The 26,894-nt window shown below is 39.7% G+C and overlaps 2 protein-coding genes across 4 annotated transcripts in view; both read right to left on the bottom strand.

Annotated features, from left to right (window-relative positions):
* Positions 1 to 1,919: 1,919 nt before the first annotated feature.
* On the bottom strand, positions 1,920 to 19,852 carry espnlb (espin like b). The gene is made up of 10 exons (XM_053647721.1): positions 19,562 to 19,852; positions 18,493 to 18,683; positions 17,505 to 17,691; positions 15,076 to 15,258; positions 13,620 to 13,745; positions 6,739 to 6,885; positions 6,476 to 6,596; positions 5,685 to 5,794; positions 5,132 to 5,321; positions 1,920 to 4,866 (listed from the first exon to the last, which is right to left on the bottom strand). The coding sequence occupies exons 1-10, from the start codon at positions 19,850 to 19,852 to the stop codon at positions 3,392 to 3,394; spliced, it is 3,021 nt and encodes a 1,006-aa protein (XP_053503696.1). The 3' UTR covers positions 1,920 to 3,391.
* Positions 19,853 to 25,177: 5,325 nt separating this feature from the next.
* The window catches only part of kif1ab (kinesin family member 1Ab), a 51,420-nt gene continuing 49,703 nt past the window's right edge, over positions 25,178 to 26,894 (bottom strand). For all 3 annotated transcript variants that reach the window (XM_053646847.1, XM_053646846.1, XM_053646848.1), the window contains 2 exons: positions 26,301 to 26,419; positions 25,178 to 25,624 (listed from right to left, as the gene is read on the bottom strand). In XM_053646847.1, the coding sequence (XP_053502822.1) occupies positions 25,582 to 25,624; positions 26,301 to 26,419 (162 nt within the window). In that variant the 3' untranslated portion in view covers positions 25,178 to 25,581. The remainder of the gene's footprint in view (positions 25,625 to 26,300; positions 26,420 to 26,894) is intronic.

Genomic DNA, 26,894 nt, shown 5'->3' on the forward strand with positions numbered 1-26,894 from the left:
TACTGAATTAGCTGACACGTGTCTGGTGTCTGGAGTTTACTTCTTTAGCTTTGTGCTAAAGGTGAATCCAGGATTAGGTTCACATTCACCCTGTTTAACGGTCAAAAAATTCAACTACATTACTTTTTTTTTTTTTTTTTAACATAAAACCATCGACTATTCAAGATACACTACATGGCCAGAAGTATGTGAACCTTTGCCTGATCATCACACCCATGTGTGAGTCTGAATAATTAAAAATGAAACAAATTGCTCAAAATGAGCAAATGAGCCCGTCTATTTTGTAGAAACATATATCTAGGAGGCAGGAAAGCTATTAAAATTACCTTTGCAAAAGTTCAGTTGCATTTTTATTTGCTGGATTGCTGCTTTGTCGCACAAAAAAAACAAAACAACAACACTGATTAGCATGACATCATAAACTATTTCATGTTATTATATTCACAAATTATTATGCTATAATTCTATCCTTGTCCAGAAATGAAATATACACAATTTTCACCCTTATCATATACTATACGGCCAACACACCCATGTGGTTCTTCCCCAAACTGTTACCACAAACTCTGAAGCACACAGTTGTAGCTGTAGAACGTCTCTGTTTGCTGTAGCGTTACAATTTCCCTTCACTGGAACTAAAAGGCCCAAGCCTGTTCCCTGACCCCAACCAGGGGCGTAACCTGGCCTGGGCAGATTTTTTCTTTAGCCCCGAATAATTCTCCATTTAGAGCGGGTTGTCACTATGTAGCTAAACATCAGTAAAAGAAAACAGCCTGAAATTTTGTATCTTCAGTGAACATAGTGTTGTATTTTATATTTAATGAACCAGTCAGACAGGGTTTACAGGAAACTACGTGGAAATAATCGTGTCTGATGGGTCTGAAGGGTTTACAGGAAACTACGTGAAAATACTCGTGGCTGATGGGTCTCAATTCTGCCAAACACTAGCTCACAGTCAGTTAGTATGAAGGGAATAAATGGACATAAGCCAATTTTTTACCAGTAAAGTGGCTGAAACTGAAACATTAACATCCTCTCATGCCGAGCAGGAAAACAAGGTGTGTAAATGTCTATAGATATGAGTTTTAAGTTATGTGAATATGATATGAGCAGAGAATGAGGACAGCTAACGTACTTTGCCTGGCACTGTAGCAGCTAAACCTATACAACAATAGTTTAGTTGTGCCTCCTCTTGGCCAGCGACACCAAGCTAGCCTAGTCTCGAGTTAGATAACCAAAACGTTTTAGATTTTATCTGTCTGGTTGTCTTGCAAACAGTGATAACAACCAAGGCAAGTTTTATGATAAATCCAACTTTTTGTCCAATTTTCACATTTTTAAAAAAGCTTTTGATGGAGAAGAATTTGGGCTCAGTCCTGGATGATTAACAGTCCAGCTAACCCCCCTGACCTCAACTCCACTGAAAACAGTGATGAACTGGAACTGGAGCCTCCTCAGCATCGCAACATCAGTGCCTGATCTCACTAACGCTCTCGTAGCTGAATGAACACAAATCCCCACAGCCACGCCCCAAAATCTAGTGGAAAGCCTTCCTAGAAGAGTGGACCTTATTATAACAGGAAAAGGGGAATAAATGTGGAACGGGATGTTCAACAAGTCCTCACCAGCCTTTCTTCTTCTTTCTCTTGAAGATTTCTCTAATAAGACATGTTACAGAGAAACCACACAGCATAAATGCCTCTGTCCTGAAGATCTTGGACTCTTTTCATAAATGTTAAATAAATGTCTGCTTACAGAAAATGTACAAAAAAGAATCTGTTTATGTGAAGCATTGTCTTAAAACAGTTGAAGCACTAAGCTGATATAAAACCTGTTGAAAACTGGGTTATCAATTTTTCATGATTTCAATGTGAAAATTTTTTTTTTTTTTCATTTCTATAACCAATATGGTGGCAACAAATCAGTGGAGCCAGTGAAGTCATTACCTTCCAGTGGCAATTAGATTTTGCTTTATTATGCTGGCCACAGTGTGGAGCTGTAGTATAAGATAAGAGCATATACTGTCACCACCGAAACTATTGGAACGCCAAGGCCAATTCATTTGTTTTTGTTGCAGACTGAAGACATTTGTGTTTGAGATCAAAAGATGGATATGAAAAGAGAGTTCAGAATTTCAGCTTTTATTTCCTAGTATTTATATGTAGACATATTAAACAGCATAGGACACAGCATTTTGTATCAGACCAGACAATTTGTAGGCGAGCAAAAATGCCGGAATATGTGACTTGTTGCCCAGGTGTGTCTTGTTAGACTGATTGTTTAAACAATTAATAGCTCTGAACCTCTACGCTTCGTTTTAGCCTTCAGTTTCACCTGTGAAGACTGCATTTAGGGTTAAAAAGGATGAACGGACATGAAGATCAGAGAGCTGTCTATGGGAGAAAAGTAAGCCATTTTGAAGCTGAGAAAAGAGGGCGAATCAATCAGAGGACATTGCTCAAACACTGGGCATAGCCAATACGACAATTTGGAATTGGAAACACACCAAGGCTACTACTATGAATTAGTGACAACAATTTTCATGTTTCAAACCAAATTTATGTTTATTAAAAATATCAAAATTATTACATTAAGACATACCTGTATAATGGGCCTGATTACGTTTCATTCACATCCTTTTCTAGCAAGCCATATGATCATCTTATTTTTAAAAAAAATAATAATAAGTATTTATTTCTTTGTTTGACAAAATGTGAGGATGCAATGATAGGATGTGAGGACAGACAATTTGACACCAAATATACTCCAAATTCTTGTTCACTGAAACATCACTTTGAAGCAGTGTCACTTACTGATGACTCGTTGCAGAGTATCGCCTGTCACTGGTCTTACACAAACAGGACACAGTGTGATTACAAAGTAAATTAATATTTATCAAAACCTCTTCTCTCCTTACTCCTTAAAGATAACCGGAAATCAAAGCTGGCTTTTACCCTGTTAGCTCGTGCCCTTGGTCAGACTTTGCAAGATTCACTTACTGCATACTAAAGACTTAAATCCTATCCAAATATGGCATTTCATGTTACATAAAAATGCTTTCAAAATTTCAGTGTCATATTGTCTTCAGTATTTCTAAATGCATTCATTATTCAATATGTCCTTCATGGAAGACTTGATGAAAGCTGATCTTTGGTTTACAGTTCGAAAAATTTAGTATCGAGTAGGAAAGGAAGTATCAAATACAACATTTTTGACGTTCTTATAATGTCAGCAGCCCAAAAATATTTGGGCTGCTGAAAGAGTTGTGACATTAATTTCATGTGACATTTCAAGAATGTCAAGCTAATGTGAACGGTTATCTCATTACAATCTTAATGCAAGTCTAAAGACAAACAGCAACACAAGCATACAGAACAATCCAAACCAAGCACTAATGTTCGAAGTCAAACAACTCGGCTTCTTTCTCCTTCCAGAAAACAAAACTACGGTCAATGTATTTGCAGATTTCATCGTTAGCAAAACATGACCAGTCTGTGCCCCCGTCTGCCCTGTGGCTTCCCTCATCTTGTGCAACATTCTCAACCATGACTCTAGGAACTGTCCTAACCTCAGAGTTCTTCAAAGACTTGCTGGCTTGGACCTTTGTTTTTGTCCCAAAGAAACGGGCCTTGATGTCTTCAAAGCCGTCTTTCCATTGCCGTTTCCCGTCCTCTATGTCTCTTAGGACAGCCCGATGGAAATCTCTAACTGTCTCCCATGGGAAGTCGGCCACGTGGTCGAAAACTTCAAAGCAGAGTAAGTGTCTCATTTTGCGCTCATCAGCGGGCAGGTCCTGCTCCAGGATGTGGAAGTACCCCAGCATGAACAAGTCAAGTGTCAAGCTTTCGTAAGGCACAGGCGCACCATCTACTCGAGGGAGGAAGTGCTCAGGGGAATAAATGACCGACTTTCTCTGGAGGTTCCGGATCTGGCGTGAGGGAACCCCTGAGTTGATGGCCCTCCAGTTGTGAATCATTTTGTCTATAGTTATCCTTTGTCTGTAGAGATGATACAGGGAGCCTCCGTTCGACTGAAGGACTGGAGTTGGCACACTGGGACCTTTGATGCAAGTTTCAGCTGATCTCTGTGTGTCTAGTTCTTGGTTCATTTTAGCTCTCATTGAGATTGCATAGGCAGACTTTTTCCAGTGGCCCAAGAACAAGACAACGATTCGCTCTTTGCGCAAGCTGGTGGTCTCCAGAACCTTAGCGGGTTCCTCGCTGGTGGTATGTTTGCAATTAAGTCTGCAGTCATTAACAAGATTGAGGTCTTGATTGAGAACAACCCCTGTTTGTGACAGATTAGACACATCCTGCTGCATGGGATTGGACTTAGACATGGTGTTTAACATCCCTGAAAATGGATAGATGTTCCCAATCTGGCCTTCAAAAGTGGACCTTAGATTCTTTACAGAAACTCCTGACAACTGGATCTCCATTTCCACCTTCTCTCGCTTGCCCTTATTCCTTTCCGGCTGGCTTGAGAACACCGATGCCAGTTCTTTGTTGGGCATTTTGGAGATACCATCTTCTACATTTTTGTCTGAGAGGTTGTTTAGAAGCAGGGACATGCTCTTCACGATGCCCGAGATACGGTTGCACCAGATGGGAAGTGCAAGAGTGTCCACCATATCTGGCTTCTGCTGGAACTGAGTGTTGATGGTGATGTTAACAATGGGAGCAGGCAGGAGTGTTTGGAGTTGCTTGGCCAGACGCGTTAACTCCAGCTCGTAGGCCTGACACTTTTTCTGCAGGGAAACGGTCTCAATCTGTCCCTCTAAGTACACCAAGTCATCCTCCGTTAGCAGCTCGCCGAAGGGGCCCAAAATAGCATTGTGAACCTTGGAGTATCTCCAGCCATCCATAGCTTTGTCATCCTGGCAAGAATAAGAGAATAACAAATGACTATCTATCAGAGATTGTGAGTAATTATTTGATGTGTAAATCTGATGTTGTAATGAGTGAACCATAATTTGCCAGTGTGGGTGCATGTGTCTGAGGCCTTCAAACAATTGAAAAGAAGGACTCCTGATCAACTCAAATAGGGAAGACACTGTTTATACCAATGAAGTGTTGGATTTTGTGAAGTATACATTTTATCGTGTGTGTGTGTGTTGGGTCAGTTGGAGAACTGGAGTTGATGCCCACCTTTCTCCATTGGTCTTCATCATCCTGAAGCCTTGCTTGAAGTTTACGTACCATCACTTGCCTCTTCCACTCTGCAATAGGCCTCCCGTGCTCATCGTGTGTAGGAACCAACGAGTCTATATCAGCGGGATTCACCTCCTCTGCTGGAAGAGCAACCATTCCATTTTCACCTTTCTACAAAAACAAAGTTGAGAATAAAAAATACACACCAGAACCCTTTGATCACTTGTTGAATTGGAGTGATTAAAAGAAACCCTAATTAATCGGGTTTTCTACGAAAGTCGTCCCATCGTGTTCCAGCATTCAGGTACATGGTGATCTTTTGAAATTTATAGTTGACAAGAAGTCCTAAACTCCATCAGCATGTCTTTGTTACATCGATATAAAACCACATGATTTGAGGCTGAAATTTCAAAAACCATTGTGCAGGAGACTTTACTAGCGACCTTAACCTAGTACCTCCAGTGCATGTCTTATTTGGTCCTTTATATTTGAAGTAAAGGGAAAAACTGCATTCAACAAACATACAGTATTTACCACATGTCCAGTAAAGACTGCTGTTATTCCTGCATGTCTCCAGGATCTGGACTTCATCTGAGGCACCGGTGTCTCATTTTCCACCGAAACCTTTCTCATGGTGGACACAACTGCATGCACAAACAGGGAATCAGAATCCAGTTTATAATCAGAACAAAAAGTGATACAGTAAGGTTCCAGTGATGACAAATGAATCTATATGGCCAAAAGTATGTGGACACCTGAGAACATCCCATTCCAAAACCATGGACCAAAACCAATATTATTCAGTTATTAAAGAGCTCCACTCTTCTTGGAAGGCTTTCCACTAGATTTTGGGGCATGCTGTGGGGATTTGTGGTGGTCATTCAGCTACAAGAGCATTAGTGATGTTATGAGAGGTTAGGTGCTGATGTTAGGATGGTGAGGAGGCTCCAGTTCCAGATCATCCCAAAGGTGTTCACTGGGGTTGAGGTCAGGGCTCTGTGCAGGACACTCCAGTTCTTCTACCTTCTTACAACTTTAACACACCATGTCTTCATGGAGCTCATGTTGTGCACTTTGTGTCATGCTGGAACAGGTTTGGTTCCTCTTAGTTCCATTGAAGGGAAACTTCAGAGGCATTCTATACAGCTGTGTGCTTCCAAATTTTGTGATAACAGTTTGGGGATGAAAAGCAATGGTGATGGGTGTGATGTCCGCAAACCTTTAGCCATATAGTGAATTCTGACTGATGATGTTCCTCTACAGTATATCACTGTAAATTTATGAGAACTTCAAATTGATTGAAAAGCTTAGATGAGATCTCTGACCTGCCGATGCCACTTGGATATGTTGAATGGAGTTGATTCCAGTTCTAGTCAATTGTGAGGATGAAGAATCGGGGCTTGATGGATCGAGACGAGGCTGAAGAGGAACCTCCTTTACCGGCTGCTAGGACCACAGCACAAACACAGGAATTAAGAGACTGTCTGTTGAGTGAGTGTTAAAACCATGATAATATGTTCATTATTTATATCAGGACATGCTTATAAATGCTCTTCCTTTTAAAGGTGACAAGTCTGGTGTATATTACCTTGCTGTTCTCCATAGCAGTGTTATGACTTTGCTCACTGGACTGCTCAGTAGCGTTCAGAAGATGACCTTCTCTCCCAAACGGTGTCCTTTCCTCTTCTATCAGAATGACCTCAGGGGAAAGAAGACGGTCCTCTGACTCATAAAGCTACAGAACATGACATAGCAAGCAGATATAAAATGTATATCACTACTGTATACTGTACATTTCTCTACAGAATATAATTCTCTACAGATATTCAGATGCTGTAGAATGTTTACTGTATACAGTGTATTTATAGCAGGTTCGATCCAAATAAAATCAGACTTCTGTGGCAATGTGCTATTTTTAAAACTCAAACCAAGCTTCATTTTTATGTTTGATCAAAGGTGTTAAGCTGAATAAACAGACGGACCAATTAGAAAACAGTTCATCACCACATGACCTCTAGTTAACTATGAAGGCCTAGGAGATTGTTTGTGTGTGTGTGTTTAATGTAATGTGCGGTGCCAATATTTCCAGCAGAGACTGACACTACTCAAGTTTAAGCTATTGGATGAGGAACAGTAGGAACTTGGACATTACATTAATTTGCCATTTGTTTAAATCCATGTACCTTTTTTTGTTGGCGCTGTTGTTAATGTCACTATATAAACTAGTATTGTTTTATCTTTTTTTTGTTTTTTTTTTAAAGGTTTAAAAAAAAAATTAACTACAGTATTATGGTGACTTTGTAAAGTGTCATTAAAAAGCTGGATAGTTATTATGATCTGGGAATTAAAGAGTCTGAGAAGTGTAAATGCTAGGAATTAGGAACAGGAAGTATTGCATTCAGTTGTCTGTCAGAGTCCCGAACTCGAATGCGGACCTTGACGAGGACTCACGGATGGAGCGTCATGAAATCACAGTCGCTCCACTGGGAAACTGAACCACTGAAACTCTCATACCTCATGAATGCAAACGGACAAACGTCCCAAGGTCAAATCCAGTTGAATTAGAATGAAGTCCTCGCTATTTGGTTAAAAGCAGAGCCTCCGGGAAGCAGATGAAGACACGAGAAAAGGGAAATATGAACAAACAGCGTTGAACTCTGCCTTCAAACCAGTAGTGCACTAGATGCAAGCAGCCTACAGATCAGGAGATGATAGGCTCAGGTTCCCTCTGAATAGGATGAGTCGGGTTACACTGGACCTGCGTATGCAGTGATTAAAGGATCTTAATGCTCTATACTATTCTATCTTAAACCTAATGCTCTGAAAGAGATACACCTTCTCATGCTGCAAATAATCAGGGAAGCTACAGCATGACCAAATAAAAATAAAAAATGAATAAAATGCACACACTATCCTAATAAAGAGTGTGCAAAACCAGCATTATTTATATTTTGTTTTGTTATTCGCATAACATACAATCCAAATAATTTGGGTCAGTAGTGGTGAAGGAGTTCTGGCATGGAAACCTGCGTTTAGTACGTGTCTTACTGTGCTCACTGAAACCTCAGTGCCTGTTGCCACCAAGTGTTGCTGCAGGTCTTTTGCAGTCACTTGAGGGTGTTTCACAATCTGCCTTCTCAGAAATCTGCTTGCAGCCATGGATAGCTTCCTTTTTCTGCCCCGTCCAGGTATTTCATAAATTTTCTGCCTCTAGCCAGTAGGCAGAACTCTAGCCAGTTCAGATATTTCATGTGTTCCAGGTCAAGCACACCTGGTGCGACTAATGAAGCCCTTGATTAGCTTGAGACAACACTTGTTTTGCATATTTGTGCTGTTGTGAGGGATTCTATTCAGTGGGGTGAATAATTTTGAAACTGGAGAAATCATTATAAGTTCCATTTTCAGTTGAATTTGGAGAAACCGCTTGAAGCATTCGTTGTGTTGAACTATTTCAATTGCTTTTGTTTGATTTGTTCATCACAAACAGCTGAAAGTCTGTAAATTTTTACAGTAAACCTGATTTGCAATGGGGGGGTTGAATAATTTTGATTGCAACTGTAGAACTCATACATATAAATGCCACAGAATTAGGACCAGATGATAATTACAAGCCGAGTTAGTAAGCTAATTAAACAGCTTGACTGGAAAAGCCACAGATTAATGTTAATGTTGTTCTTTCCTGAGAATTTATATTTACCTTAACTCAAATACGAAAGTCATACTATTAATAACATGTAAAGAAGGATATTTTGAGGCGTAAACATTTTTTTAAAAAATAATAATAATAATTTAAGACATATTTACACACCATTGTTGACAAAATTATAATCATCTATTTGTGAGCAATATCTAATAATGTACAATTTATTGTAGAAAAATAGCAGTACTAGTACCAGCACTTAACACAGGAAATGGAGCCAGTACTCAAGAAGGAATTTACATTTAGTTGTAAATCAATTTTGCATAAAATAATATTGAATGTAAATGCTATAACTTACGGTAATAACTTGCAGTAACGGCAATCAGGGTATAGATCGACCCCGGTGGAGGAGCAGAGGGACGTCTGATCTGCTCAGATCAGCGACGTCTTGATTATCACATTAGTGTCTGAACGCCTAAGCATCTCTGCTCTATTATGAGGAGGTCTTCTTAGCAAGGTGTTATTGAATAATTAAGTGTGCGGGGTTGAGTGTCCCGCCGTTTCTCAAAATCATGAGGGGTCTGATGACCATGTATAGGATGCACGGTACAGTATGTAAACAACTCGGCCCCAAACACAGAGGGGGTGAAAACCTAACCTACAACAACCTACACTTACAGGGTAATTGAATGTGTGTGTATTGTGCTGTACACCAGCACTTTAATATATACATGTATGCACAGTCATGCCCAGACGTCCTGTAGTTATGATATCCAATAGCAGATCTGGTACAAGATTTTACCCAACGTATTCAATAGAACAAATCAATTTACCTGGAAATGATTAAAGGTCTGGTAAAAATATGATTAATCCTGTTGACACAACATTATTTCTTCAAACTGTTGTCATTCCTTAAGACTTGAGCATACTTAATGCAGAGATGACGTTTGTGTGGTTTGTATGAAAACAAACCCACCTTCAAGAGTAGTACAAGCTGACATATTCTCTGCCGTGTTATTTTTTGGCCTCATGTATGAATGCTAAAGTCATTTTGTACACTGAGAACGGTCGTGGACAAAAAGCAAAACACCGAGCTACTGATATTTGAAAGAAACCTCTAGAACAAAATGATGGAACACTGATCTCGGTTTTGGAGGACCAAAAAAAACCATTATAGACTGGAACCCAAACTAATGCTTGAAAGTGCCTGTGGACAACCTACATGAGGTTTTCCAGGCTAACTCTCTAGGTTTGACCATTTGTCAGAAAAGAAGGTGGAAAATGCCCTCTAGAACCAGGACAACATTTAACAATGAGCCTGAGATGGTGTTCTGAGGAAGGCCAAAGTCTCTGAATACAGTAGAGTTTTGATGTCTGTTTGTCTGTGGAAAGTTTGGACACCAGTATGAAAAGACATAGAGAATTGGCCAACTTCTACCAGAAACCCAAGGGTACATGAGACCAGATGTAGCCCTAAAGATGTAGCCAAGAATTATTACTCAGGACAGATTGAATCTCCTTGAACGCAGACCATACAGCAGACACTGCAGAGGTTCAGAGCTTGGTAAAAATGGTTCCCACATAGAGCAGGTTGTATGCCGTGGATAGTAGTGGAAGTCGGTACTGGTTCTGGACAGTCGATGGTCATCAATGCCAGGGTGCATATACAGTATGTAAAAATACTAGATAAGAGAAAGTTGGAGTATTCAATCTGTGGCTGTAGTCTCAGGTGAAGAGAAAGACATGGTCACCTTGATGAGCACAGATACCATGGCTGTAGTCCATTACATGAGTGGACAGGATAGCTTTATCACTTTCCATAGACATCAGTGAAATTTAGAACTGGCTTATGTCACTGACCTTGTTTGGTCCAAGGTAGTCCAACACCTTCATCCTTCTTCTCGATTAAAAAGAAAGGGAACAAGTATTATAAATGGAAGTTGGTATCATCTGGTATCATCTGGTATAGCCAAATTATACCAAACTATACCTACAAACTGGTGTTGGTTTGACGAGATTGTAAAGAGCTTTGAGTGTCTAGAAAAGCACTATATAAATATAAGGAATTATCTAAGTTCATGACGGTGGCCTTGTTCAGTCCGTGGTAGCCATTGCAGGATCTTATTCACCTTACCCATGGATTGCACCCCAGACGGACAGGTAGACATTTTGATAATATGAGGAAAGTGGGAGATGAATCTCTCATCAACTGGAGGCTACAGCCTGGAGATTGCTTAGGATTGTAGCACTAGAAGTAACCATGACATAGTTTTGGACCTCAATTCCACATGGACATTCTCACTGTGAGTGCTGGGACTACGGTTGCTGCAAACAATAATGAACTTTTCTTCACTTTCACACTATCCATTGTTACCCAAATGAGGATGGGTTTCCTTCTGAGTCTGGTTCCTCTCAAGGTTTCTTCCTCATATCATCTTAGGGAGTTTTTCCTCACCACCATCACCACCGACTCGATCAATATGGATAAATTCACACACTTAAAATCTGTATCCTGTATTTATATGTTTCAAAAACAAGTGGATTAATGCATTCACAACATATTAAACGTTTCTGAGAAATTGTTTAACTAATGCTCCTCCTGATGTTTCTGCTTTTTGCACAAATAATTCACATGCATCTTAAGCATCTACTTTACTACGTTTTCTCACAGTTCTTGCTCAGCTGCATCCTTCACCCATAGCGTACCTGGAGCACACAAAAGAGTAGCTCCAAAGTCTCTGCCTGTGTAAACAAGAACCAAATCACAATATAAACTAGAGGTCATGATACAGCTAACTGCCGTCATCCTGATGGATTGCTCTTGAGGAAAGAATGGCAATCTGGCACACGTTGGACGCTCTGAAACGTGATACAGAGGAGCTCAAATGACGCTTCTTCTCTACAGCTCCGGAGGTGGAGGGATGATAGCCGATATCCAGCAGATAGACAGAGCACTAACTGTTCCATCGGTTCTTATCATTACACATCATCTACTTTTAATGTGTATGGCTGTTATAGTGACAAGCCAGGAGTGATATTGGCTAGTTTTCCATTCCATTTGTATGGCATTGCTTCACATGACTCTCTTCAGGATTTACAACAACAGCATGTGTTCATGTACGACGTGAACAAGAGACTGGACGATGATGCAGAATAATCAAGTTGTATTCCTTTACTTAATGGTACTAAGGCCAAATATACATGTATCTAAAAGTGCCCACTTGATTAGTGTAAGTATTTTATAATGGGACCAATAAGATTAACCTTATATCAGACCACTAAATTTTATAAGGATAATGAGTCTTTATTAATCACGTATACATTACAGCACAGAGAAATTCTTTTGTTCGCATACCTCTGCAAGTTGGGGTCAGAGCACAGGGTCAGCCATGATACAGCGCCCCTGGAGCAGAAGGGGTTAAGGGCCTTGATCAAGGGCCCAAAAGTGGCAGCTTGGAAATGCTGGGGCTTGAACCCCCGACCTTCTGATCAGTAACCCAGAGCCTTAACCGCCAAGTCACCACTGCCCTTAATTATGTCATCTTTGTTCATTTGTTTTTCATTTAAACTGTGTTTATTGTTGAGTGTCGGTGGTCTAGAGAAACCCTGTCTCGTGTGCATCTACTCAGGGGATTCTCATCCACCGCAGAAAAAAAATTTAATCACAGGTCGTATTTGGGCCACAGCAGCTATTTGTTTACATTTCGCCGTCCTAATTAAAACATTTTAATGTAACTTTATTTAAAACAAACAAACAAAAAAATTAAATCTTCATTTAAATTTGTTATAAATAAACGTACACTTAAACATCTTTAGTTCAACACTGAGCATCCTTCACTGGTATTTCTGTTTAATGTCATTCCACAGTTCTTCAGTTAGCATGACAAGTTTGTCAGGCATTTAGCCGTCAATCACATTTTTCAAAAATAGTTATTGTTTCCAAACGGGTATGTCTAAAACTCATACCGCCCCTACCACCCTGTCTTCATCTTTAATTGCTTAATTAAACAGATTGTTTCACCACAAACTCACGCCATTGGTTCAGCCAGAATCGGAAAATCTAAATTTGTGCAAATTTCCCTTTGTAAATATTGATGTAACTTTCAGACTTAAGTCAACTAAGACTCTGAATGCAGCTCTTAATTAGAACTTCCTCCTCCTAGAGAAATCTAATAAACCATATACCATAAGTAAATAAACCATAAGTAGTGTTTAGAAAGTCAGAACTTAAGCTAAAAAATGTATTAATTGACATTTGTTTCAATGTTAATAAAAATCTACCTGCAATCTAGACTGTTTTTTCAATCCATGACTAAAAATAAGAGGAGATAAATTAGCATAAATAAAATAAATATTGAGAACTTCCTGAACTTTCAGGTGTATATACTGGAGCTTGCCAATATTCAGCCTCAGCTCTGAAATTTGCTAGCTATGTTCATGAAGGTGTTCATGTTGTTCACTGTGGGCTTCATTTTACTGTTCGTATGGTTCACCCTCAGTGTCACTTAGTGGAGGTGTTGAATATTTGGCTTATTTGGTTTAATATTGTTTAAAAAAAAAAATTAATTAGTGCAAGTGCTAGTTACCTTGTTAATGTTCTACATGGTCATTGTTTGTTCAGGTTAACTAATTAGTTAAATAATGTTGGTTAAATGAACCTCAATGTAAAGAGTTCATGTAAGTGGCAGTGTTCTGTGTTTGTCCAGCAGGTGGCAGCATCGCGTCACTGAAGCTGAGGGAGCTAATAATGTAGTGATTGAGGGTTTCATTTTGGGGTTGGTCTCACATTCACACACACACACAAACACACACACAGGTTCTGAACCCACCTGAGCTGATTGGAGGAGAGCGGCGCATTCACGGTGGCCGTTATACTCTGCCAGTTCCACTGCACTGAATCCGTCCACATCCTTCTCCAGTGGACTGATGTGATGTTCCAGAAGGATCCGACAACACTGAAGGAATATTGACATACTGAGGTTAGTTACAGGGGTGTAGGACACATGTAGAATAACCCCCACCCCACCTACCCACACACACATTAATATAACAACCCTAGCATGAATACTTTTTCTTCTGTACTTAATTAAATTTCCCTTCTGTCTTAAATCACAAATACAGTTCCCTCTGAAACTATTAGAACCGCAAAGCCAATTCTTTTTTTTTTTCACCATGCATTGAAGACATTTGAGTTTGAGAATAAAAGATGAATATGAGACCCAAACCCCAAAACAACAGTCAGTGACATCACCAACAACCTCCACCGGGCAGCGGTGAAGGTGTCAGAATCTTCCATTAGAAGAAGACTTTGAGAGCAGAAATATATAGGCCATACCACAAGATGCAAACCACACATCAGCGGTAAGAATCGGAAAGCCAGATTGGAATTCGCAAAGAAATACAGAGATGATCCACAAAAGTTCTCTAACCAAGATGAACCTCTACAGAAGTGATGAAAAAGCCAAAGTGCGGAGAACGAAAGGATCTACTCTATGATCAAAACATACAAGTTCATCTGTGAAACATGGTGGAGGTAGTGTCATGGCTTAGGCTTGCATGGCTGCTTCTGGAACAGACTCATTAATCTTTATTGATGATGGAACTCATGATGGTAGCAGCAGAATGAATTCAGATGTTTACAAGTTTAATCAGGAGGAACTTTATCATGCAGCAAGACAACGTTCCAAAACACACTGCCGACTCGACAAAGGACTTCATCAGGGGGGAAAAGTGGAAAGTTTGAAACTGGTCAAGTCATCTCCTGAAGAGGTGAGGTTGAATCATGGAAAAGCAACAAAAAAGAAGAAACCAACAGTTTGGTGATGTCAATGAGTTGCAGGTTTGATGCAGTTATTGCAAGCAAGAGAAATGCAAACAAATATTAAGTGTTATTTACTTCAAGACTATCTGTTCCAATACTTTTGCTTCCCTAAAAATTGGGTGGTCTGCCTCCAATGGTGTCATGTTCTAAGTTTTTAACACATCTAGATGTAAATATGAGGAAATGAAAGCTGAAATTCTGATCTATCATCTCATCCTCTTCTGATCTCAAACCCAAATGTCTTCAATGTATAGCGGAAAGGAAAAAAAAGAATTTGACTTGTTGTTCAAATACTTTTGGATGGGACAAGGGGCGGAGTTAGTGCTTAAAACTTTAATTACAGCTCCATTCATATGAATAACAGCTAAAGAGTTCTACGCCTCTTGATGTATAACATTCCGTGTGGAAGCAGGTTGAGGGTTTTAAGTGTTGATGATTAGATGGTTTGGTTTGTAGATCTGCACCTCGAGTTCTCCATTCTCAGCGGCGTCGTGCAGTGGTGTCCCGCCCCAGTGGTCTCTCAGGATTTTGGCGTCCATGAGCAGCAGACGCTCCAGGATGCGATGATGTCCCTCACTGGCAGCGAAGTGCAGAGCTGTGGCTCCGTTCACATCCTGACACGACAAGTCCACGTCTGTGAACGACGCCTGAGGACCATAAACAACATCACCACCAGACACTGAGATTAAGGTTCGAGGCATGAGAGTACGAGATACTCAGATCAAATACTCTGAGTAGTAAATCTCTGTTGAATTCTGCATCCTGATTGGTCAGAAGGCGTTCATTAATTTTCTATAACAGCAGCTCTGACAGTAGCGCAGCTGCAAATCACAAGTTTATATTAACGCCCTCGTTCTATATGAATACATTTTCGTTTCTATAGTAACAGCTCCTTCACAGGGACGTGTATGTTGGACTCTCCACATAAACAGATTTTTTAAAAAGTGTGTGATTACAGATGTGTGAAGTTTTTTTTAACATTTATGGAAGGAGTCTCCAGGGTCAGAGGTAAAGCTGTAACTTTAAGTTTTCTGACATCTTCAGGACAGAGGAGTTTACAGGACAGCTTTGTGGTTTCTCAGGGTTTCTGCGGGGTTTTTTTCCTTTGAGAGAGATTAGAGAGAGGGCTGGTGAGGGAACGATTGTTTATAGCTGCTATAACATAAGTGAGAACAGGAACTCATTTTACAGACATTCCACTATATTAAATGTAACTACTGTATAACGTAACTCTTCTCAAATCACTGCTATGCTGTCCTTCCAGCCTGAAGATCCATCGATCTCAGCACGCATCTCTGATTGCCTGTCTGACATCTCCGATTGGATAAAGGAACAATAACTCAAGCTCAACTTGGCAAAATCTGAGCTTCTCGTCATCACAGCCTGCCCCTCATAGCTCGGCTCAACCTCATTCAAACCAACCAGGACAGCCAGGAACCTTGGGGTGACTTTCGATGACCACTTGACCTTTACAGACCACATTTCAACAACTGCCCGATCCTGTAGGTTCATTCTGTACAACATCAAGAAAATCAGACCCTACTTCACCGAACAGGCTACACAGCTACTAGTCTAGGCTCTTGTCAGATCAGAACTGGACTACTGCAACTCACTACTCTTGGGCCTCCCAGCCAGCTCCATCAAACCCCTTCAGATGATTCAGAATGCAGCAGCATGCCTCGTCTTCAACCAGCCCAAGAGAACCCATGTCACACCCCTCTTCATCTTCCTCCACTGGCTTCCTGTAGTCTCCCGCATCAAATTCAAGGCCTTGAGGCTCACGTACAAGACCTTGTCTGGAACAGCACCTACATACCTCAACACTCAAACCTTGAGGTTTATGTTCCCTCTGTGTGTAGGCTGCTAAATGAATAAATGTTATTATGGTGTTTATTCCTGAACTACAACTTGTAATCATTGGTAAATTGCTGTGGTGAAAGAGGAATAAAACCGATGTAGTTAGAGGAACTACATCATCGACTCCAGCGTGGTCACAGTGACTGCACTTTATGGAATGACATTAGTCTCGAAATGATTAATACTATCGTGCAGCGATTTGTACAAAATACAGACATATTTGTGAAAACAAACGTTCTATTTTATATTAATGCGTCATAATTTGTGCACGCAACATGTACGGAGTGCATGTGTGGATCAGGTGACACGCAGGCGTCAATTGACGCCTTTTCTGAGTCGATCCTGATCGGTTCATTTGGATTTTGAGACTTTCTTTCCTTTGCGAGGTTTGCCTTGCACAATCCACACACGATATATATCTCCCAATCCACACACACACCTGTGCCTAAGAAAAGCAGCTAGCGATAGATGGCATTCTCAGCTTTACAGACATGGAGACACCCGCCTGCTTGTGCTCGATTCCAGAACAAGTGCTACTGGAGGTTCTCCCAAAGAACCTCAGACACATCGATTCAAATGGATAATACTGATTTAAACCAGCAAGCTGGATGAGTAAGTACAAGCAATCTGAACGATGCCCTGGGATGAAAGTCTTCAAGTTTACTTATTTAACTAGTCAGAAGAAAAAAAAACAACAATTACCAGTGACTTATCAGAATTTGTATCGGACTGATCAGGGACGATTGTATAAATGATATTTATTTTTTATCGTAATACTTTGCGAGACTTTGTTGCTGATTATTTTCCTTTAACAGCATGACACACGGTGTTTTAGTCCTTATATTTTGCTTCATTCTGAGAAACGGATTTTGTACAAAAGTATAATCGATTCATATCTCTACATTTATCTTCTGATTTCTGCACATACATCATGAAACTTCCAGTCATTACCATTTTTAACAGTTTTCTGATGCATTTCTTTCCCTATAGAATCACGCCATTAAACACTTGAGCATTCGTCCACACACTGACTCACCAGCCAGACCACCAGAGCGTGGTGGCCCATGTGGGCGGCGGCGTGCAGGACGCTCATCCCGTCTTGGGCCTGCAGATGGACGTTTGCTCCGCAGTCCTTCACCAGAAACTCCACCACGTGCAGATGCCCCTCCTGACAGGCCAGGTAAAGGGGCGTGGCTCCGGTGTGCATCTGATGGTCCACACACCTGCAGGGAATGGTGTGGATTTGTGATTGTGTACTGTGACCGAGCAGGTTACAGTCTTCTGGTGTATTATCATCAATCCCAAGCATCATGATCAGTTGCTTTGCATTAGCGTTCAGCAACGTGTGGGAGAGATCATGTGCTCAGAACTACCTGCTGTATCATAAGAGGAGGCTTAACATTTTTAAGAAATAGATATATAAGAAACAAAAAAGTGTAACTGGCGAGCATAGGGTTAGGAGGTTGGTTCAACTTTGTTCAGTGTCATGCAAATAAATCAACACCGTCTGACCGACCAATCACCATCCAGGTATATAAACAGCTATGAAGTCTGAACCCTTGTTGTTCAGTGAGGATCCACTGACAAGTTCGGGGTGTTTGAGGGGTTATTGAGACCGCGTGTGTGTGTGTGTGTGTGTGTGTGTGTGTGTGTGTGTGTGTGTGTGTGTGTGAGGATGAGGAGGGGGAGGAACATATGGTAGATAAGAAGCTCTTGATGAATTATTGACTGCTGATCCATGAGCATCTGTTAAGCATATATTTCCCCCACCCCCAAACCTCCACCCCCGTTCCATCACTAATGAGCAGCTTCAGAGTGCCATCCACACCTGCTGCCACCACACACACACACACACACACACACACACACAAACACACACACACACACACACACACACACACACTCTGTCACTGTATGAAACCTGAGTCAGAGCTGAATGAATGGTAGGTGTATATACCATTGTTTTGGGATACTGTAGCCACGTCTACGTGTGTGAGCGTGTGTGTGTGTGTGTGTGTGTTTACCGTGGTGAGTGGGACATGAGCAGTTTGAGACAGGTGAGGTCTCCGCTTGCAGCAGTGTAGTGGACAGGAAGAGCCCCACAGTGTGTCTGGAGCTCAGCGTTTCCTCCTGCAGTCAAAAGACACTGCAGAGCATCAGCACGACCAAACCGAGCTGCCAAATGCAGAGCCGTGGCTCCTTCACCATCCTGATCCTACACACACACACACACACACACACACACACACGCATACACACACATTTGTCTTACTAGCCTTAGATTTATGACATTTATTAATGCAGCTAATTAATGCTACGTATGTTACACCTATATCTAATTTAATCTAACCCAAGTCTAATCTCAGTAACCAAAAGGAAACGTTTCAGCTCCTTTAAGCTTTGAATTAAAAGCTGCAGGGTTTTATGGTTAAATATAAAAGCATTTTTTTTCATGTTGACCTGCCCAAATGTCCTCCCAAGGTCTTGCAGTAACATCATTTGGTTCGCACCATGATACACACACACACACACACACACACGAGTACAAATTATCCAATGAATTGTGTACTATTCATCATTTCTAAATACAAAAATTCATTGTAGTATTAGGCATTTGTATTATTATTATTATTATTATTATTATTAATAATAATAATAATAATAATAATAATAATAATAATAATAATATTATTATTATTATTATTATTTATTATCTTGGTATATTTTTGTTCATCACAATCAGTTCATTAATATGTTTATTACTGTTACTTTATTAATACTGTAAACCCCATGTGAACTCTACTAAATACTTTAAATAAACATTTGTTTTTATTATTTTGTTTATTTGTTTGTTTGTTTATAAGGCAATGTTTTTGGTTAGTGGAGGAAGGGTAGGGAGGTCAAATGGAAAAAGCATTGCATCTGTGCATACTGTGCTTTTATTTGCCATAACTAATAAATACTAATATTGTTAAAATAGCACGTATGCGTTGTATGTACGTATACAATATTTGTTATATCTAGAAGTAGACATTGTACACATTTTTGATCACATCCCCTCTTCCTCACCTCCAGCCTGTTTCTGTTGCTCACCTCCAGCCCGCACTCCCCGTGTCCCAGCAGCCATTGCAGCTCCTGCACGTGCCCGGTGGCGGCAGCGTCGTGGGCGGCCGTTGCTCCGTTCCTGGCACGTGCGTTCCCTTTGAAGTTTGCCTCTCTAACCAGGAAGCGCAGGCACTCCAACCGACCCCCGCGCGCAGCGTGATGAACCGGTGTGGCCCCCTGATCGTCAGTGATGCCCGGTGTGAGACCCCCGGACACCCGCAGGACCTGGAGAGCCTCCAAGTCGCCCTCGTGTGCCGCCTGGATCGCTCTGTGGAGCATCTCGATGCTGGCGCTCTCACAGCAAAGTGAACGCAGTGTGTACGGCTCTGTGTACTCACTGTTACACCACTCCACACCCCCTCCCTCATCCCTCCATCCATCCCTCCCTCTCTTTCACAAATAATGATACTTGAGCCTCTGTAGTGCTGGAGGGAGGACAGCTTGGAGGCTGAACAGAAAGAGGAGATGCACGTTGACCTCAGGCAGCACAACATGATGTAGCGTTTATAGATTTCAATATCTAATATGTATAAGAAATCCGATCAGTGAGTCAGACCAATCGGCTCGGCTCGGATCGCCAATAACAACCGGCTCCTAAACATCTTCCTGCAGTATTTTCCCCCCAAATAAATCTGTTCAGTGATCAATGATCTATCTCTAGAATTCTGTAAAAATCGTACGTATATTCTGATTCACCATATAACATAATAATTTGCATAATCTTTGTTATAAACTCTATTTAAATCCATACATACTGTCCATTCCAACATGCTGTCTGTGAATTAAAATAGAATTAGAAGAATATATGTCTGTCCTGCTGTGCACACAATATTATTTAACCCTCTACTCCATCAATATTTTCATTAAAAAAATGTTTTTATGGATTTTTATTACTTGAATAAGTTCAAATAATTTTTTTTTTAAATGTGTGTGTGTGGGGGGGGGGGATTGGCAACAATGTGCATTGGAGGAAAGTATTATAAAATCAAAAATAACACAAAATGTATGAGATTCCAATTACTGCATTTTCCAGACTATACGTTAGAGCTTTTTTTTGCCACCCAGTCAACCTGTAACAGCTGTATCTTCTAAAAATGAATTACAGCTGTAAAAAAAGATGGATTATGGATGGATTCACTCACTTAAAATACACACAAAAATGATATCCAAACATGTTCTTGGTGAAGTAACTTTTTAATTCTATCTCTTGAATTCTCAATTCTTTCTCTCGAACCATAAGATTTAGAAAATAAGGTATGATTGCAAAAATCTACGACCATTTTTCTTACTGTGAATGTGAAAAAATGTAAATATACTATTATTAGAGAAGCCGAGTGTCTTTTATGCTACATGCAGTACAGTACACCTGTTTCGCCTGTTCCATTATCGCATGTTGTTGCAGTATGGCAACATTGACATTTTACCACTTAACACAATACTCAAACTATATAAACTTGTTCAAATGACAAAAAAAATCAATGTTAACTTATCTCAGACAGTGTTTTAAGTAGTTTTACCTAAATATTGAAAAAATTCATCACGTTCTGAAACTTTCACCATGATGTGTAGATGCTTCTGTAGATGTTGGTCTTCCAGAGGAACATTCTACACCATAAAGCATAAAGGAAATGAAACGACTAAATGGCCTAACAGAATGAAACTTACGTTATGGTGCGCTTACATCTTTAAGCGTTCGTGTTCATGGTGAGTGATCTCTCACTCAGACAGGAGGACAGAAAGAAGGAAACACAAATGAGTGACGGCGTGTTGCACATTTATTTCACGTCCAACAAAGTGTTAAGTGTCCACAGACATTAGAAGACACAAGTCCAACACTTCTTGAGCACTAAGTACACTACGGCTTATCCATTAAGGGTACAAAGAGGTTACACACCTGTGTGCCGGTGGTTCTGGTTTATATATACAGAATGAAAGGGAGAAGCGGCTACAGGAGAAGGTCTGCTGCAGACTCCGCGAGTGAAGGAATGAACTTTTACCAAATGGAGGGGAAGGAGAAGCTTCGATTAGACGTTGGTGTCTTCGTTTTTGATCAAAATAATACAACTAGTATTACTGTGTAAATGCTACTGATATACTGTAGGCAGGTGAGTAATTATATACAGCATGCTGTCACATATGGAGAATTAGCAAACAGACAGGAAAGGGACGAACAAAACTCGAGCTGAGCACCGAGACGCATCGCTGGAAATCCTCCAAACCTGGAAATCTTTCCCTCACTGGACTTATTCTACAACTTATTATTTAAAAAAAAAAAAAATCTTGTTGAAGTTGACTGAAATCAACACACACATCATAGAGTCCTAATAGGAACATCGCAGACTTTTAAATCACTTTAAAACCTGCAAGAGTGTGTGCTTTAGTTTTTTTTTATTTTTTAAATTGTGTGTGTGTGTGTGTGTGTCTGTGTGTGTGTGTGTGCTCTGTGGGTTGGCTGGCCCAAGGCACATTTTATATCACACTTTTATTTATTTTTTTAAATAACAAAGCCAGTTGAAGACGTCAAACACCCATTTTATCTAAAGAAGAGCATCTGATTTGACTTAATTTAAGGCATTATTTGGTTAAAAATGTAAATAAGTGCTACGATTGGAGTCCATTATATACCATGAACATCTTCGATCAAAAAAAAACCTCATCAGTACTAACAGGCTAGTAAAAATATTAGCTAGTAGTTAGCTAGTGCTTTGGCAAAAATCAGACACAAGCAGAATCTACTCCAGTCCAAAAAAAAAAATGGATTCGATAATCAAGTCTGCCTAGGAAGTCTAAATTAACAAACTAGCTCACATTTGAAGAGCACTTATCTAGTTAAGAGTTCAATTGTTCTTCTTTAGCTAGCAAAAATACTGCTTATTTAGCATGCTAGCCAGATCCACAGGCCAGATTTCATGCTAACTCGTAGCGCTGTTCATTCGAACGATTTATGGATATTAAAGGGAAAAAGATATCAGTGAATTGACTTTAATTAACAGCCACATCACATCCTCCATGTGAGATAAGGAAATTAGTTCTTTCAAGCTAGATCTGGGTTTTAGCTTGTTTGTGACAATGCTAGCTCATGTTTACAGAGGTAACTAGCGCACTGGGAGAGGACGATTCACAGTTCAGAGAGTTCTGTGCTGGTTTCGTCAGAGAAAATAACTTACTGAATTACTGACTGAATTAATACTACAGTTAGTATCATTTAATCAAAACATTGTGAATGACGCTTCAGGACCGGCTCTGTTATAACATACACACACACACACACACACACACACACACTAACAAATATAAAGTGGTGGTGAAGGACTGGCTGGTCGTTCGTTTCCCACCAACACGACACAACACGAGCAGGTTTTACGCTAATCAACATCCTCAACACAAACGACTTCCTGCGCTATGACGTCTCTGATGTGTAGCTACTTTTAGATACGCTAATAATGACAACTTTGCACTTTAAACTCTAGAAATAGTTTGAATTCGTCCGTTTCAATATTAAAGTCCATTTGGAAAGTCTCTGTTGGTTTCCATTATGTAATGGGAATCGGCTTAAAGGTTTCCATCAGAGTCCTAAAGGCTTCCGTTAGCAATTTTCTGGTTACAATATCTCCAAAATCAAACAGGACCTTTCAACTTGCATTGTGGTTAGTATCAGGATAGAATTACATAAGGAACCATTAGGAATGACAAATTCCATTAAGCTACCATTACACACCACCAGAAACACAATTAAGACACGTTAGAAATCTTTTTTTTTTTTACAAATAATAATTTCAGCAGGGGGATTTTTAAACATTTTTGGTCTCTCGTTTCAATACTATAAAACCGAAACTGGATTTGGAAAAGCCAATTGGTTGCATTTTATAAGCAATCATAATCATGTATATAATATGTAATAAATATATTTCTAATAATCTTACCATCTTTTTTTCTTTCAGACGCTCTGAGATACACACACTGTATCACCATGTCCATCAAACACTCATCGATCGCTCTAACGTTCAGCCGATTTTAGCGATCGGCATGAAAACTATAAACACCGATAACACCAAAGGTCCAGATTTCACATTCGTGCGAACGGAACGTATTAATGAAAAGAAAAACGAAAGCAACAGAGTACATCGAGCGTAATAAAATGATCTGAACTCATCTTCGATGTGAAGTGTGACACAAATACGTAGATGAATAACGTTTTAAACGTATGACTCTTAGTAAATAAGTCACGTGAGTAAAAAAAAAAGTCTCTAAAATCTTCCTCATTGATAAATGTGATAAAATGTTATATAACTTCGACCATGATAATAACTTCACCGATACTCGGGATGATAATTAGCCGAAGGGACCTCTTCAATGCCAGTTGTGTTGTTGCGTTTTTTCTCGTTCCCTTATTAAATAGTTATCAAAAGTTTTGGAACACGTCATTTTTATAGGATTTTTTTTTTTTTTTAAATGAGGAGTGACAGTTTAATAAAAACCCTAAAGAGGTTAACAAACCTTGACAAAAATAAATCTCAGTATAATATCATCGTGTATTGCGTAATCAAATTCACACTGACAAGCATGCTTTAGTGCTTTTTAAATGGTTGTGAGCCTTTGTTTTTTTCCAATATTGTCCAAGTCTGCACCAGTAATACCTGCTCATGAGCCCTATTCAGACAGCATTACACTGACATGGGGGTCTTTAGAAACTACAGCATTTCCTGCTTCTCATCGTATTTATTCACCTTTTTTAGAAATATTTCAATGAGCAGTTGTATCAATACAAGTTCCTTAATCATCTAACAGTAAACGGGGAAAAAAAAATAAACACGATCACATGACCATATCGTCGTGTAACAATCATACGGGTTTGCAGAGGAAACAACCTGGAACTCATTTATACGTGTTCTGGACGGAGGAGGGGGGCAGTTTTACGACCGAGGAGACGAATTTATTACAGACGTCACCCAGGGAAACGAATCCTGTCTGAATACGTCTCGTTAACTGTCCCTCACAATGTTTCTCTGTAATCCGTCTCGTCCCCACCCCTGCAGGTCTCACAGTAAAGGTAACGAGAGGAATTTTGATTGGGATATCAGCGCCACGCTCAATCTACTACCTCTTATATTCATAAGTATAAATTATTCAAAAAAATAATTGTGCCGGTCTTATGTGTGGAACGTGATTTATAGTGTGAATTTTAGTTTTTCTGAGGTTTGGTGTCCTAATTATAAAATTTTGTCTTAGGGTTAGGGTTTGTCTTAGGGTTTTTTTTTTTTTTAAGTATTTAAGTATTTTTTAAGTATTTAAAAAGGGAAGGAGGATTGCATTTGCCAAAACTGTACTCGCAAACCTAGAGCATAATATACATATATGTATATATATATACATATATTTTTTTCATACTGTCTGTATTTGAATGATTATTAGGTTAAATTGTTTCTGTAACAAAAAAAAAAAACACAAACACCAAAAAACCCTCAGCGATCGTATTAACTCGCTTTTTGACCGTCTCAGGGAAAGCTCGGGGAACAACAGGGCTTCACATCTAACCTACAGAAGCACACACACACACACACACACACACACACACACATACATTATATATATATATATATATATATATATATATATATATATATATGCAGCATTGTGTCGCATTTACAGCAGCTAAACTCTTTACATTTTAAAACAGAGGCGTTTCGTATGGTGCTGATTTTTTATCATAATTATCACTAAGAAGCGAGATTTTTAACGCGGTTACGCGAGTTACAGTACTTAGGACTTTTGCTAGTGACATACCCATAAATTCATACTCATTTATACTCTCTCACACTCTCTTTCACTCTCTCTCTCTCTCTCTCTCTCTCTCACACACACACACACACACACACACAGAGGCAGAGGGGCAGTAGAGGGGGAGGCAGGCACAGGCTATTATTATTATCTTCACACCAGTATTTACAGCACAGGAGTGTGTTGAGTTTCTGCGTTTAAGCTCAGATGGAGGATCGTCAGCGTTTCGTTTACATCCTCATCTGAGCGGATTTTGTCCTGGAGAGTTTCGACCTGAGGAACGAGAGGACAGATCAAATCAGAAATAAACCTGGTCTAATGCAGGACAGGAATTCCATGTTATCCAGATGTAATTTGTTCAGGAAAAGTCAAAGTACGTATAGCAAAGCTTCCAGAAGGTGTGAGCCTGTTTACTGTTATTTTCCATTATTTTAATATTATAGTGCATTCCAAGCCCAATAAAACTTTCACTAAAATACTTTACAATATAGAATTTTTCTGGACTCCTTTTGAAGCTTTGCTGTTATTTATTACGATAAAAACAACAACAGCAACAACACAGAATGTCTACATGATAGCTAATAGGACACGTGTGCACATCAGCACCACCTAGAGGTCGTTCAGTGAACTAACCACAGTGTCTATTGATTTTTCCTTGCACGACTTTCGTTCCTTTTTTTTTTTCTTCCCCAAAACCAGTCCAGAACAGAAGGTTAAGTGTTTGTCTGTAGAATTTTGCAACTGGACAGAGGTATTAAAAAATTAAAATCCAAAATATCAGGGTTTGGGAGTGATAATGTGAAAAAAGGAAAGAAAAGTGGTTGTTTTTTTTATTTTTTTAAATATTGCCACCAAATGTTCTTATTTAGACTATTTCGTAACAAAGCTTTCATCACTGTGGAGCTGGAAATAAAGAAACAACTGAGACACACAGAGAGCGCGGTTCTACCTGATGGTTCCCGCCAGCAGTGGGTTGAAAGCGTAGAGCCAGTCGTGCATTTCTTTATCGCTGCTGGCCTGCAGGAGGATCCCACGATGCTCAGTGACCACCGCAAACGCGTTCGGGGTCTGCAGGAAAAAATAATAATTCAATGCGTAACACACCGGGAGTTTCTACAGCTACTCAGTAACTCCGTTATGATAAAGCTGCCATGAAATGTTAAATATGTGACATCATAGAGAGACAGCACAATAAACACACACACACACACAGAGAGAGAGAGAGAGTGAGACAGGTGCAATGATAGACTGGAAGACTTACAAGACAGACAGACAGACAACCAGAACAACAGACAGACACGTGTAAATAAAAGCAGAGCTGGACCAATATACAGACAAAGTGTTATAAACATACTAATGGACAGACAGACAGACAGACTGAAAGACATTTTATATATATATATATATATATATATATATATATATATATATATATATGCATGTATGTATGTATAGGGATAGATATACAGAGAGACAGACTTAAAGAGAGTAGATATTTAAAAAACAGTGAGACAAATATACAGACAGACAGATTTATAAGTAG

This window comes from Ictalurus furcatus, chromosome 17 (genome assembly GCF_023375685.1).
Source record: "Ictalurus furcatus strain D&B chromosome 17, Billie_1.0, whole genome shotgun sequence".
Classification (NCBI taxonomy): Eukaryota; Metazoa; Chordata; class Actinopteri; order Siluriformes; family Ictaluridae; genus Ictalurus; species Ictalurus furcatus.

What these genes read in the sequence shown, in the direction of transcription:
- espnlb (XM_053647721.1), bottom strand. Translation starts at nt 19,852, where the DNA reads ATGCTCCACAGAGCGATCCAGGCGGCACACGAGGGCGACTTGGAGGCT. An exon ending in CTCATGTCCCACTCACCACG is followed by an intron (nt 17,692 to 18,492) that starts GTAAACACACAC and finishes CATTCCCTGCAG; the next exon opens with GTGTGTGGACCATCAGATGC. An exon ending in TATCCAAGTGGCATCGGCAG is followed by an intron (nt 5,795 to 6,475) that starts GTCAGAGATCTC and finishes TTGTGCATGCAG; the next exon opens with TTGTGTCCACCATGAGAAAG.